This window comes from Frieseomelitta varia, unplaced genomic scaffold (genome assembly GCF_011392965.1).
Source record: "Frieseomelitta varia isolate USP_RPSP 00005682 unplaced genomic scaffold, Fvar_1.2 scaffold_292, whole genome shotgun sequence".
Classification (NCBI taxonomy): domain Eukaryota; kingdom Metazoa; phylum Arthropoda; class Insecta; order Hymenoptera; family Apidae; genus Frieseomelitta; species Frieseomelitta varia.
In genome coordinates, this window is record NW_025110026.1 from 112,606 (window position 1) to 129,496 (window position 16,891).

At 27.5% G+C, this 16,891-nt stretch overlaps 1 protein-coding gene across 3 annotated transcripts; it reads right to left on the bottom strand.

The window, feature by feature from the left end:
• Window positions 1–2,590: 2,590 nt before the first annotated feature.
• On the bottom strand, window positions 2,591–15,824 carry LOC122529543. 3 transcript variants are annotated; one of them, XM_043655783.1, is made up of 2 exons: window positions 15,740–15,824; window positions 2,591–4,470 (listed from the first exon to the last, which is right to left on the bottom strand). In XM_043655783.1, the coding sequence occupies exon 2, from the start codon at window positions 4,223–4,225 to the stop codon at window positions 2,846–2,848; it is 1,380 nt and encodes a 459-aa protein (XP_043511718.1). In that variant the 5' UTR covers window positions 4,226–4,470; window positions 15,740–15,824; the 3' UTR covers window positions 2,591–2,845. The 3 variants fall into 3 exon arrangements, with proteins under 3 accessions (XP_043511718.1, XP_043511715.1, XP_043511717.1); XM_043655780.1 differs by lacking the exon at window positions 15,740–15,824 and adding an exon at window positions 15,350–15,722; XM_043655782.1 differs by lacking the exon at window positions 15,740–15,824 and adding an exon at window positions 14,391–14,481.
• Window positions 15,825–16,891: the final 1,067 nt, after the last annotated feature.

The window sequence follows — 16,891 nt, forward strand, 5'->3', positions numbered from 1 at the left end:
GAGTACCGTCTTGATGTGCTTCGTGCAACTAATAGTGCTCGTATAGAGGTATATTAAATAAGGCAGAGGAAACTTGAATATATTCGTCTCAGTTTGTAATAATTTCCACTTACCTGTCTTTTCATTTGCCTTTGTAATAAATTTTTGAAATTGTACAGAGACTTTATGGACACCCTGTACAGTGACGATATCGCAAGAAATAGAAGAGAATAATTGTTTGGACTCGTGCAAGAAGAGGGTAATTTAATGATAATTCTAATTGAATGCAAAAATAGAAAAATATATATATTTTTTTTAATTGACGCACAATTAGCATACATTATAGATAACTATGTTTTAACGACCATCTTTTACATTCGTTTGAAAGAAATGCGTTCAGCATCGCATGATAAATAATATGTTTGATATTAAAAAAAAAAATATTCGCATACGATAAAAGTGAAAATTATTTAACACTTGTGTATTCTGTTATCGTATTTATATTTTAACTGTTTAACGTTTGACTTACATTTTCGTTGTTTTAATTAACATTTCACGTCTAGAGTGAAAACCTTGAGCGAATAATCCTAATAATAAATACATACAAAAGTAATTTAATCGGTTTCGAAATAAATCTTTGCGAATTATCTTTAATATAATGAAGTCAATACCAACTGTAGTAGTAAATTGCAATACAATCTGTACCAAGTTCAATTAGACAAAATGTAATTTAATCGTACAATGATAATAACTACTACAATGTAATATTTTTACGCACCTGTGGTTTAATAAGTAAAACCTCAAACCTGTGACTAGGGTTCGTCATGAGATTTATTCATAAAGTACACGCGTTTTTCATGCTTTGATCGAGTTTCACATGTACGAAAAACATTGCCCAAGTAGGACAAAAAACAGGGCAGGTTAAATGGAACAAACACTCGTGACTCACCTCGGTAAATCCATTTACTGACCCAATATCCAACACCTAAACCCTCGTTTACCTCATTTGTACCCACTTACTTAGTTTGCTATAGTCCATTGAAAAAGGAAAAATTCTCAAAATCCAACCATAATCAATTCTTCTTCGTCTCTCTCTACACGTCTTTGCTTGTTTTCCAATCTCAATTGGGGATTGATAATGTCCTTTCGCACTTGTTTTTAAAATAAAAATGACAGAGAATGAAAGAAAATTAAGGATACAAAAACGCGAGACTAATAAAATTTGTAATAAGGCGTTTGGGTGTACAAAAATACTCGTCATTTTTGTTACAAAATGGCCAAGATTGTTTTGTTGTAAACTATCTTCATGTTTCAGCTGGGAAAGAAAAATGAATTTTAGTTTGTACGTAACTAGAACTTTTTTTTTTCTTTTTTTTGCCACTGACTTTTTATTCAAAAGCGTACAATTTCCACAAGACTCGATGTTTCTTCAAAATTCATTCAAAAAGTCAAAGTGGTGGTTGATCTTTACAAGACAGTCTCAGTCCAGTAATTTTCTAAGAGGAAAGAGGAAAAGAAATTACGCAAATATTGCCTAAAAATTCCTTTGTAAGAAAAAATGCAAAAGATTATTATTAACTCTTTACCTTGTGATTCTCTTTTCAGACTTTGCAGGTAGACATTAATTTAACCTTATCTTTCTTCAATTTTAGTAGCTACAGTAAAGTATACATGTATAATTAACGCGAATATTGTGGTCGCGACACTCTCAATGCAATAGAGAGATCGATGCAGTGGAGGGGATGGCGCTGGCGAAAGTAGGGGCAAGAGTCGCCAGTTAGCCACCTTTAGATCTATATACTATACTATGTTAACTTATATATAATCTTACATTAATGTGTGATATGATTTTACGAATTATTTTCTTTCAAATTGAAGAATCCTACCAAATTGCACTGCAATTTATTTCTTCTTCAAACTATAATTCACCATTCAAACTATAATTCTTTTTTTCAAACTATAATTCACATAACCACGAGGAGAGTGATTCGATATTGTATAGGGTGGTCACTGAAAGACTGAATGATATAAAACAAAAATAACTTTTACAAACACGTGTTTTTTTAATTTTTTATTATTTTGGATTATTACTTTATTATTTTATTATTTTTGATTATTATTTTATTATTTTATTACTTTGGACTATTTTATTATTTTATAATTTTGGATTATTATTTTATTATTTTATCATTTTGGATTATTACTTTATTATTTTGGATTATTACTTTATTATTTTGGATTATTATTTTATCATTTTGGATTATTATTTTATTATTTTATCATTTTGGATTATTATTTTATTATTTTATCATTTTGGATTATTATTTTATTACTTTGGATTATTATTTTATTATTTTATCATTTTGGATTATTATTTTATTATTTTATCATTTTGGATTATTATTTTAATATTTTATCATTTTGGATTATTATTTTATTATTTTATTATTTTGGATTATTATTTTATTATTTTATCATTTTGGATTATTATTTTATTACTTTGGATTATTATTTTATTATTTTATTATTTCGGGTTATTATTTTATTATTTTATTATTTTATTACTTTGGATTATTATTTTATTATTTTATTATTTTATTACTTTGGATTATTATTTTATTATTTTATTATTTATGGATTTTTTTTAGTATTTTTAATCTCCAAAGGATGTACAACCCACGGAAAAAGATAATAAAAAAGAAAATGAACAAGTTGTGACTTTTTCGAACTTTTCAGTAATTCAGTGGCCACCCTATTATGTATTACGAGACGAATAGTTCGTTTAACACATAATCCACCAGGCGATCTTATGAAAAACTGAAAGATCAGCTCAGTCCTAAGAATCGAACGTCTAAAACCTCTCGATTCACGAATCTATCCAATGCACAGCCTTGCCCAGTACGTAGTCCTTGGTGCAAGCGAGCGCGCTGTTCGAGTCCACGTAGTCCATCAGCTGTCTGCCCACGTTCATAAAGAACCCCAAGGTCGCGAGAAAGCCGGCCAACACTCGTTGAAAATGGAAAAGCATCAGGTGAGCGGTGGCCAGTTCACGTGCCTCGATCGTCGTCGTTCGACTGCCATAATCCACCACGAATCGCTGACCATCGACGAAAATCGACGACTGTTTGCTACTGTTCCTTCCTCTGTTCACCGTGGTTGAAAGCGGAAGACTTTCCGGGAGCACGACGTGATTCGACGACGCGCGAAATTTCGAGACTCCCTCGACGACTGGTGGTTCGTGCTTTATCGACCTCGAATTTCGAGACGTCGTTCGTCCGACGCGTGACAAAAGTTTACCACGCGTGTTTACAAATCGTTCGCTCGACGAAATCGTCCTCTCGACATCGGCGACGATCGCCTGACGACAGCTCATCGATCGCGACGATCCGCCGATTCTTTGCCCGCTCGATGAAACTTTCACCTCGCCAAGAGTTCCCAGCCAACTATTCTCAAGTTTCGCCACGTCGGACGAGACGAGGCCCGGCGTTGAAACGACGAGACGTTTGCTCGCGAGGCGCGTGTCTTTGGGAAACGCGTCTGCCCTCCTCGAGCGTAACTCGTTCAATTTAAACTTGGTCTTATTAGATCCCGAGGCACTGGTCGAACTTGCCAAGGCATCCGGGGCGATCTTCGAAATTTCCCGGATGTCCGTGGGTCTCGGTATTCCGTTGGAACGTCCGCCGCGACGCGCCAGATTCCGAAGAAATCTTTCGCCAACTTGCCCGTTTAATTCCCGCCTCGTTCCGCCTTCGTTGGTCCTCCATTCGTTCGGATTTGAATCGATCATACTCGTCGAAAGTCCCTTTAACATCGTTCTCGTTTCGTTGGCTCGCGAGTTTAGTTTCAACTGTGGACGAGTCCGCTCTTTCACAGACTTCCTGTCGTATTTTTCTCCTACGTCGCACCTCGTTCCGAGTTTGCAAGTTTGCGATCGTTTGGCGCGTGCTCCGTGGCCCTGCACCGCGAACATCCACGCGTGCTCCTTCTCGAAACTGTCGAACTCGAGATTGGCCGGATCGACGAACTGGCTGGCGTTTCTTGCGTAGTGTTCGCGACGAAGAAGATACTCGGCCCAGCAATAACCGAGAGTCACTTCCTCCTCGTACATCTGGTAGACTCTGCGCCAATACTTGAGCGTGTTTCGCACGAGCGCGAAGAGATCCGTGATCTCGCCGGCTTCCGCCGCGGGAAACGGCAGCGCCAGCAGAAGCGACAGCGTCAGGATCGAGGCAACTGTCGGCGACATTTGTTCCTCGCGTGGAAACAAACGAATCCGAGTTGCCTTGTCTCTTTTTCTCTCGCAGCCGTGCGAGTCGAGTTTCACGGATCGTTCGGCCTCCAACCGGCTTCTTGTCCTCTTCTTCTTTTCCTCTCCAGCTCGTCGCGCGTTCCACCGGTTGTTGTTGCTCGCTCGTTCATGATCGGGGATTCAGGGCACTCTCACGCGTAACTTTGCCCCCGTGGCGATTTCTGCCTTGGCGATTTCTCTCTCTGCAAAGCAATTTGTTATTTGTTAGGTTAGTTAGTTGTTTCGTGCGTTTCGTTGATTTTGGAATTTTTCAGGAAGGATGAACGGTTGTTGCTTCGTTTCGTTTTGTTTAGGGAGAATAATGAAAAGGATATAAATATAAATATTAATAATGAAAAAGATGAAATGTAATGAAATAATAAAATAAAATAACAAAGAAAATATAAATATAATAATGTAAATATAAATATAAAAATAATAAAAATAAATAATGAAAAAAATATAAATATAAATATCAATAATAAAAAAAATAAAATGTAATGAAATAATTAAAATGAAACATAATAATAAAATAAAATAATAAAAATGGAATATAATAATAAAATAAAATAACAAAGAAAATATAAATATAAATATAAATATAATAATATAAATATAAAAATATAAATATAAATATAAAAAAAATATAAAAATATAAATATAAATATAAAAATAATAAAAATAAATAATGAAAAGAATATAAATATAAATATCAATAATAAAAAAAATAAAATGTAATGAAATAATTAAAATGAAACATAATAATAAAATAAAATAATAAAAATGGAATATAATAATAAAATAAAATAACAAAGAAAATATAAATATAATAATATAAATATAAAAATATAAATATAAAAATAAATATAAAAATATAAATATAAATATAAATATATAAATATAAAATATATAATAAAATAACAAAGAAAATATAAATATATAAAGTAAATTTGAAATCCCATGATGTAACGCTATTGTTACACATGAATTGAAATCATTCTAGTTTTATTCTAGCTTTTTTTTTTCAGTTTCTTTACTTTCAAGTGCAAAAAGTGCATTTCAATTCAAAAATTTTCTATCTCGAGGTTTATTAATTTTCAACGAAGGAAAGTTTTGTTCTAATTGCAGTTAATTTTTTTCTTTCTCTCTCACATTGCAAATATAATAATTTATTTATGAACATGATAATCTACGCAAAAATTAGTTGGTACAATTGAGCACAATTTTATAATATTTATATTTTTCATTTACATAAAACACTGTTGCGTTAAATCATTGCATTATGCATCGATGGAAGTTTTTGAAATTTTGGGAATTAAACAATTATCTTCTATTTCTAAAGAAAATCTTCAAACTTTTAAATAAATAATTAAAATTATTTATTTTATCTGTTTCTATGCAATTCTTGTAGGGAAAAGTGCTACCCTTATTGTTAGTAACATGATTCTTTTTTTACGAACAGAAACTGATGTTTTTTTTCTAGTTTCACCAAATGCAAAATTCGCAAAATTTTTCATTCCGTTTCGATTAAAAAATTTATTCTAAAGGTTTATTAATTTTCAATATAACAAGTTTTACTTCAACTGCAGTAATTTCTCCTCTTCTTTATGTTGTGAATATAACAATCTATGTAACACTGAAACAATCTTTAACATGTCAATAATTTATATATCAAAATGTACAAATAATTAAACTAAATTTATATAATTGTGTTTCTGTCTAAACAAAAGTCAATATTAATTTTGACAGAAAGCAATAAAAGAAAGAATAAAAATCTAAAATTCGTTGTATTAACGACTTTGGTGTCAATATACTTGTGAAAAATTGTTATACTAATTGTAAAGAATGTTTTGCTTCTTCCCTTGAGAAAATACGAACAAAAATATATCGATGAAAATTTTTCTGGGTAAAAAAAAAAAAAAAAAAATCATGATACTAAAGATAAACTTTGAAATTTTGAGAAATAGAAAAAATTATCTTTTGATTTTAAAAAAATTCAATTATTTTCAAACAGATCACTTGTCATTGTAAACAAGTGCTACAATGTTAACATATTTTGCAAACTGAATATTCCCAAAAATTTCAGACATTTTATTGCCCTGTATAATAAAATGACGGAATTTTATACTATTACGACAAATGAAATTCGTGACACTTGTAGAAATGTGTCAATTGGTTTAGAAAATGTGTAAAAACAATCGAATCGTTTAGCATGACAGATTAGACGACAACTTTCCTTCTTAACAATTGCTTAAATAATTTTAATTTCATTTTAATCATTATTGTTGAAGTTACAATGATCACATGCAAGTTAATAACATCGTATTATTGAAAATTTGAATTAAACGTAACAACAGCTCAATTAGCCAAAATGATGATGTGACAACGCAGATATTTATACTGTTCTGTAAATATTTATACTATTCTGTGAATTGCTCAGTAACATTTTTAGCTTCCCAACTGTTCATCCCATAGAGAAATCCAAATAAACTTTAAACTGCAAAACTATCCACGTGAATATTTCAAATAACATATTTAGATCATCAACTGATAACTGTTTGGTATTGTTCATTGAATAACATTCAGAATTTGTTGCAATTGGATTGGAACACATTTCAACGTTTCATTCGGTGCAATGAAGAAGAAATTTTTACTTTTACAAGATCTATTCAAACCGAAGCTTTCATTTCTAAAGAACGTTTCTCTATCTGTTCTCGTTGGAACTTATATAACGTGAGAACGTTCTTTTAAAAAAAAAGTTCTATCGTTCCATGTTTTAAGCAGAACTTGTTAAAAAGTTCCACAGCCTTTCCGTTTCGTGGACATGATTTTTTTTCACCTGTTCGCCTGCTGCTGTCATCGCGTAGATTAATATTTAATTCATATCTTCTGTGCTTGTCCGAAGAATAATTTTTTCAATGTTGCTGGATTGTCGTCTCGTCTAGATTAACATTTAATATCTACCTTTTGTGCCTGTTAATTTCTAGAAAATCACCGAAGAATAACTTTTTTTTCAGTTTTCTCATCTCGCGGATTAATAATTAACTCGTAGCTTTTGCGTTTTTTTCAGAGAACTCTTGGAACTTTTTCAGTCGCCATGTCGTGGATTAATATTTAATTCGCATGTTAACTTTTAGCAAATGTCCGAGAGATGACTGTCTCAATGTTTCGACGTTTCAATTGTGGATTGTTGTTTAAATAAAAAAATTAGAGGAAACGTTCGAAATTCGATACTCAAAGTGATTGATTTCATTTTGCAAGGGGAATTTCATTGTATATAAATTTTCGTTGATCGCAGTTAAACAAAATACAAACAAAAATATAACAACGTACAAAGTTGACAGTTTGAACTCTTTCTGAATCTATTATATTGTGTAAAATTTGCATAATGATGATATTAACGTGTATTATTTGATTGATTATTCTATATGAAAATTTTAAAGATTTCCTTTATACAATTTGTGTATCTGCACTAATGTTATAATTAAATATATAAATAATTATTATATTATATATATATATTAAATATATAAATTATATTTATTATATATTAAATTATATATTAAATATTAAATATATTATTGTTAAATATATTAATGCATTATATATTAAATTAAATATAAATTATCTTATTATATATTAAATATATAAATTATATTTATTATTTATTAAATTATATATTAAATATTAAATATATTATTGTTAAATACATCAATGTATTATATAGTAAATATATAAGTAATTATTATATTATATATTAATATCACATATTCACATATAAATAATTATTATATTAAGTATTATATCACATATTATATATGTAAAGAACACTTTTTTTCGTGTTTTGGAATGATTAGTACTCTATCGTTGATGACGCAGTAAACTGAAATCGTTCAACAATCGTGAATCCAGTAATAGAAAATAATTCTTTTCATATTTTATATTTTTCATATTATATCGATTTTGTATCGTTTAAATTTCTATTTCTGTCGTCAAGTAATACAAGTGTATGTAAGTATTTGTTCCTTCGTTTAGCTTTACTCATAAATTATGTACATTCTCCGCTATAGTTTCCATGATACGTACCTTTAACACTAAAACTACCAAAATGGTCAAAAGGACCATTCGAATATTTTTGTCAAATATTTTATAGATACGAAACATTATATATTAAATATAATATATTATATATATGAAACATTATATATTAAATTAAATATATTATATATATATAATATATTATATATACGAAACATTATATATTATATATATGTTATATATATATAATGTATATTTTTGGAGACTTGAATGATCCTTCATAAAATACATAAATAAAAGTTTGTGTATTCTGTTGTGTACCATAAAGATTTTCTGTTTCATTTATATTAACGTCTCTGATGAAAATTTTATACTTTGATCGTCTAATCCTAGTGTTAATATTCAAACTAGTGAGCGAATTCATTATACAATCCATTTCCCACCAATTTTCTTTTCGACTACGTGTACTGAAAAATCTTTCAAAGTGTAAGTATTGGTATGTTATCATACGAAACGGTATATAAAGGTACGAGTGCTCGTTACTTTTCAGAAAAATGTTGGAAGTATAATTTTTTTTTCAATCTTGGTGAATTGTCACTTTAGTCTCGAGAGAAGTGGTTCGTTGCTCGCAAATCTCGTAAACCAGTATTTCCATTGCTCCTCAATTAACTTTTCACGCTCCTCGACTTTTACGAGAAATTTTCGAGGCCATTTGGTTAGGAATCGTAGAAATAATTGGACGATTATGTTCTTCACGCTCGCTGTGTATTGCGCGAACGAGAATATTTTAGATGAATTGCCTCGAGTGTTCGATCATATCGCGTTTCGAATTCGAAATTTATGGTTTAAGTGTCTCGGATGAAACATTTCGCTCAACGGGGAATAAAATCGAGAAATGAAAGTTTGTTGCTCTTTTCGCGGGTCAATGGTCATTTTCTAGAGTATCGACTCACCGTTTGCCACCTCTGTGCTTCCACTACGAGCAAAAAAAGAAAAAAAGAATTTCTAAAGTTCGTCAGCTTTGTTACAGAATTATAAACAAATATTATACGAAATTGTAAAATTGTACGCATTTTTCTTTACCAATTGACCATTTCACTAACGGAGAATTTCAAAACAAATGATTATTTATTTATTTATATATATTTGTATGAACAATCCGAAATAACGATTTAAAAATACTGGGCAAATATTTTTTACTGTGTTATTTATTTATTTATTTATTTATTATATTATATTTATTATTTATTTATTATATTATATTATATTATATTTATTATTTACTTATTTATTATGTTATAATTACATTATATTATATTTATTATTTATTTATTCATTATATTATAATTATATTATATTATATTTATTATTTATTTATTTATATATACTTATTTTATTTTATTTTATTATATTATTTATATAATGCTTCAACAGAAGTTTAACTTAACATAGAGAAGGTTAAAAACATAGTTTTGAAAATTCTCAATTTCATAATGCTATCAATTCTATTATTCATCGACATCAAATATAAAAACAACAATTCGAAACAAGAAATTGAAAATTTGTATCAACAATCCGAAATAACGAATTAAAAATACTAGGCAATTATTTTTTATTGTGTTATTTATTTATTTATTATATTATATTTATTATTTATTTATTATATTATAATTATATTATACTATATTTATTATTTATTTATTATATTATAATTATATTATATTACATTTATTATTTATTTGTTATATTATAATTATGTTATATTATATTTATTTATTTATTTATTTATTTATTGTATTATAATTATATTATATTATATTTTTTATATTTATTTATTTCTTTATTATATTATAATTATATTATATTATATTTTTTATATTTATTTATTTCTTTATTATATTATAATTATATTATATTATACTTGTTATTTATTTATTTATTATATTATAATTATATTATATTATACTTGTTATTTATTTATTTATTTATTATATTATAATTATATTATATTTATTATTTATTTATTTATGTATATTTATTTATTATATTATTTATTATAATCAATGTCAGGAAATTGCTAGTACATGATTAAAAAGCATGTACATATTTAAAGAAACAGACAGTCAACTTTCGTATGTAATGAAAAATGCATCGCAACTTGCACACACATACACATTTCATGCTCACACTGTTTATAATTTTGTAACAAAGCGTCTGATCTCGAATTTTAAATAACATTTTCTTTCTATCTGCAGATTTACGTTTTTTTCGTAAGTATATTAACCGTTTACTTTTGCGACACTGTATAATATGTACAAAATATGAAATTCAAAGAATAATCAATCTGAATATACAGAGTGTTTCAACATCGATGGTACAAGCGAGATTCTACGTGAAAAAGTAAGTCGAAAATAAAGAATCGAATTTTCTTGCAAGATGCTTCGTTTTGGAGGAAATCGAGTTTGAAAAAATTTATCTAGCATACTGGTTTGTTCACCGATTCCAAACATGATAGAAAAGAATAATTTATAATGTAACAAACGATACAAGCTTCTGTTTATATATTTTAAGTCGCAAAATATACATGGTTCGTGTTTCTAAAAATACATTGTTATAAATGTACAACATTTTAAAAATTATAAATTGGTCATTTTGACCATTTTGAAAAACATTTAATTAACAGGAAAACGTAGAATAAAATTTGTTCATTTTTTTTTCAAGAAAATAGACTCTGAACTATTTCGAAACTATTTTGTTAGAAATTGTCTTGGTACATGTGTACTTTCTTGACTTCAAACTAAATTTTGAAACTTGATTTTCTCGAGAACGAGAAGCATCTTACAAAATGTTTTATTCTACACGTTTTCACGTATAAATAATCTTCTAGGGTTAGAGTCAGAAATCGCCACGTTCAAGTAAATTTGACAAATTTTCAAATATATTTGATTTTCTCGGAAAATAAATTTTGTACGAAAAAATTTTATTCTTTCTTTTCGACTTACTTTTTCACAGAGAACAATTCCATCGATTTCGTGACATTTTGAACGAAAGATTTCCTGAAATAAAATTGAATCACAAATGATTAATAAAATCACTGTATAAGTCGTTCGATTTTTATTTTATCTTTCCCGATTGATTTCTTGTTTTAATGATAAAATGAACCTCTTGTTTGAAGCAACGGTAATAGAAACGAAATAGCCAAAATTGAGATGAGCAGCTAAACTAGAAATATTTTCCAATGATAGAAAAAAATAGAAGAAAAATAATTTCTATTCCGTTATATTACTACTCTTCTTATTTTGAATACGACTTCCTGATTATTAAGCCTTGCTCACTGTCAATAAAATAAATTATTGCGGTTAGCATAAACCGCACAGAAGTGATTCAAGTTACTATCATAACCAACACGATTCTCAGTGAATAATTTTCAAACCTTCTAAACCAAACCTAACCAAACGAAACGAAACCTAACCTACCTTTTAAATTAAACCAAAGCATATTTAAATATGATGTACATATGCTTTGAACGAACAAATTTTTAAACACACAAGTATATATTGAAAAATATATTTTTTCAAGATTTTTTAATATAAAAGGTTTTTAATATAATCTAATATAAAATTATATATTTTCAGATTTATAAATGGTTATTGCAAAATTAATATTTTTATGTTAAAATATATATATATATTTTTTTTCTAAATCAGTTGAATATTCAATTAATTTAATTATTTTATATATATATATTTATATTTATATATATATAATTTATTTACAATAAATTACTTTATTCATTTATTCATACAAAATTAAATGAGTAAAGTAATTTAAAATAAATAATTTATCTAATTGAAAATGTCATATGAAATATAATTCAAACATCATACTATATCATATTGCAATAAATATTATATTGTGATATAATTAATTCCAAGAATTTACTTTATTAACAAAAGTTGTTTATTATTATAGAAATAATAACTTTTCTGTGAAGAAAAGTATTTCAGAGGTTTCAAGATCTGCTCCACTGTTTTTAAATTTTAAATTCTCTAAAAGAAAGCATTAATTTACGTATGTCGAAAAACTGATTAGCTTTAGATATTTTAATTTTGTAAAATCTGTGCATGAAGAAAGACGAAGAAATTTTTGTCTTCATACTTACAAACAATTTTCATTATTCTGGGAGCTCTTCACTATTTCTTTCATATGACTAGGTAAAAATCTAAAGTGAAATCTGATGACCTTGGGGTCATTGCGTTGGCAAATTTGCTCAACAAAATTTGTCGTATTTTAAACTCAATTTTTTTGGAAACTAAACTATGAAAAATTTTTATTTTCTTGATTTATTTTTGCATGTGGAATTATTCTCTGACCGGTTGTGCCAACGATTTGCGAAACATCCTGTTCAACTACGATTATTTGATACCGTGAAAAATGCAACGTGGAATCATCAAAGTGAATTTTTACGAAAATTCACATTTTTGCAAATATAATTTAAAGAATAGAATTTTGGTGAAAAAACCGGCATGTACCAAATACCATTATGTAATGAATAGAAAGCACTATATTTTTGGTATGTTGAGCATTTTTTAATTTTTACGCTTTCAAATTGCCCACGAGTGCACGAGAATTCACAGTCTATTCACAAAAACACGGTTCATTGGAAAACAAGGTTGTACGTCAATATTTTTCATAGCCACTGCGTACAGTCAGTCATTAGAGTCTGTATGTGCCTGTCAAATTTCAAATTAATCCAGAAAAAGGAAGGATTTCGAATGTTTTATGGTTCTTGTGTATTATCTTAATTTAAATATAGCGACAATACTTCTCGCGCTTGTGTTCGGAAAAACATAGAAACAGAATCTGAGAAAAATGTGTACAGTAAATTGAATAAAACTTACTCTGATTATAATTATAATAATAAAGTTGTTAGGTTGTATAATGAATTTGTTACATTTTTCAAAATACTAAATATTAATAATTATGCAAATAAAATAATTATGCATAATTATTATATTATAATATTTATTATATAATTAATATTAAATATTAAATATAATATTAAAAGTATGTACTGGAGAATACATAATTCATCCACGTGGAGTAGAGAAACACACAGTATGGATAAATATTGTTTATAATTATATTCGTTAATCACAAATAACTTTTAATGTACAACATGAAATTGAGAATATAGTTGATGATATGAAGAGAACTATTTTTCATTACAGAAACGATTTAAGTTTATCGCGTTGCCAATAACAAAATACTAATCATTTCAGTATGCGAAAGATGTCCTTTACAGGTAATTATATACAACTCGAAGAATGTAGAGATACACAAATTATTTAGGCACAATTTTTTGATGAAAAGACGAAATCTCCAAAATTATTTAATTCTACGAAAATTTCTGAAAACTAATCAACAAAATGATACGCGTTAGTACGATCTGGATGCAAACCAACTTACTATACAACCAAATCAATTTTATACACTTGAATAGACTTTGTAATTCCTTGTTTCGATTTGTTTATATTTTTCAGTAAATAAATGTCAGAAGCATCGTCAAATAAATAATAATATATATTTCTAACATTTTCTTCAATAGTAATAATAATAACTTGAAATTTTTTGTAGATCGATTTCTTGCGACGAAAGTGGTACAACTTGACTTTCGAGTCTTCGCTACAAAAACGTGCAGAGACAATTCTACATCAATTTTTTTGAATAATCTCACTCATTGATTTTCATAATTTGAGTTAATTTACTTCAAGTTACATTGTTCTTTTTAATCAATTTGCACTCGTCAATAATTGATCGAATCTCGATTTAAATATTCACTATTCTCTATCAATATCAACTAACTACAATGAAATACCAGAATACAAATATTACATGAACAGTTTACAATCTAATCGGTATACTTTCGATTAAACAATTTGAAATATCTATGAAAATATCTTTTCCTTTTTAACAAAACCTTTAGTCAACAAAAGTGTTTAATCATTATTAGAGGGTCACTGTAACGTAATTGTTAGAATGCAATAACCAAAACTATTAAAAATATTATTACAAACAACGTTACCATTCAAATTATTAGAAGTAGTAACTAAACTGTTCCATGGATTGACAGTTTCAATATTGAAGGATATTTGCACTAGTCGTTTACACTAATTGACTCCACGTATTAATAAATATAACAAATAAAATATTTAATTGTTTTAAATTATTTAATCTTATTAAAATATTACACTAACAAATATAATATAATATAATACGATAAAGCATGGTTAATATATTATATCAATATTATATTAACAAATATAATATATAATGTAGTATAATAAAACATGATGAACATATTATATTAATATTATATTGGCAAATATAATATAATGTAGTATAATAAAATATGATGGATATATTATATTAATATTATATTGGTAAATACAATATAATGTAATATAGTAAAACATGATTAATATATTACATTAATATTATATTAACAAATATAAACATGATGAATATATTATATTAACATTATATTGACAAATGTAATATAATGTAATATAGTAAAACATGATTAATATATTACATTAATATTATATTGACAAATATAATATAACATAATATAGTAAAACACGATTAATACATTATATTAACATATATAATATAATGTAATATAATAAAACATGATTAATGAATTATATTAATATTATATTATCAAGTGTAATATACTGCAATATAGTAAAACACATGATTAATATATTACATTAATGTTATATCAACAAATATAACGTAATATAATATAGTAAAGCATGACTAATATATTATATTAATATTATATTAACAAATGTAATGTAATGAAACATGTTTTGCAAACATGTTGTTAATTAAGAAAATGATACTTTCTCAAAAGTTGCGTTACTTTTCGTCACCAGACTTTCACGACTGTGTTGTTTATTTAATACCCTGGAGTAACAAACAAACACTTTTCAATTCCACCAGAATCATCTCTGTGCGATCATTCACCACTAAACTCACCCAGAAACAACAGTGTGTCTGTCTGAAAGCACGTGAATCAGTCACTAAACATAAAGAAAAAAAAAAAAAAAAAAAAAAAAAAAAAAAAAAAAAAAAAAAAAAAAAAAAGAAAAAAAAAGAAAAGGAAAGACACGAACTACGTTGCACTTGAAACTGTTGCAAAAAAAAAGAGGGAAAGAAATTTGACGTCGTTGAGAAATTTCGAACAACGATCGAGGTACGTGGAACAGGCGAAGTTTTCCAAGCGAGCGATCAAGAGCGAGAGGAGGGTGCGTTTCCAGCGTATTTCACTCCGGCAAGGTCGAACGAGCGACTGGCTCGGTTTCACCACACGACCAGCCTCGCACGTACCGATGATAATTAATGACAAAAGTGTGGAAAGTGCGTAACCTGCCCCGTAAGATTCCACCGTTCTTCCCGCCGTCTTTTCACCGTCTGACGATGCCAGACACGTGTAGGTTGGGCGCAGAGTTGTACAGATAACGGGACACGTTCGGCAGAAGGACAACCCGCGTAACCTGCATTCCTCCCGAGCGGCGCCTGGCTCGATTTCGGGACCGATCAGGCCAACTTTAACTCGTTTTATCAACGTTGCCCGCCGAGGCCTAAGGGTACTTAATCTCCCAGCTTCCAGAAGAGAATTAACGGCAGAAGCGCGTCCAAGGAGAAAAACAGTCGGTTTACGTGACGTGGAAACTGACACGTTGACCGTTCGTACGGTGTAAGGTTTCAATAACTTGCTGCAAAACACAGAGACGATGTCCCGTAATATTATAAATGTAATTGTTTCACGATATAATAACAAATGTTAATAAATATTAGATATTTAAACGTCAAACAATAATATTATATAATATTTTTAGTGACTGTCATTTGTTTGACGTTTGAATAATTAATATTTAACAATAGTTATCATTATACAATATAATAACAAATATTAATAAATATTAGATATTTAAACGTCAAACAATAATATTATACAATATTTTTATTGACTGTCATTTGTTTGACGTTTGAATATTTAATATTTATCAATAGTTATCATTATACAATATAATAACAAATATTAATAAATATTAGATATTTAAACGTCAAACAATAATATTATACAATATTTTTATTGACTGTCATTTGTTTGACGTTTGAATATTTAATATTTATCAATATTTATTATTATACAATACAATAACAAGCATTAATAAATATTAAATAAATACAAATATTAATAAATATTAAATATTTACGTCAAACAATAATATTATACAATATTTTTATTGACTGTCATTTGTTTGACCTTTAAATATTTAATATTTATCAATATTTATTATTACACAATATAATAACAAGCATTAATAAATATTAAATAAATACAAATATTAACAAATATTAAATATTTACGTCAAACAATAATATTATACAATATTTTGGTGACTGTCATTTGTTTGACGTTTAAATATTTAATATTTATCAATATTTATCATTATACAATATAATAACAAATATTAATAAATATTAAATATTTAAACGTCAAACAATAATATT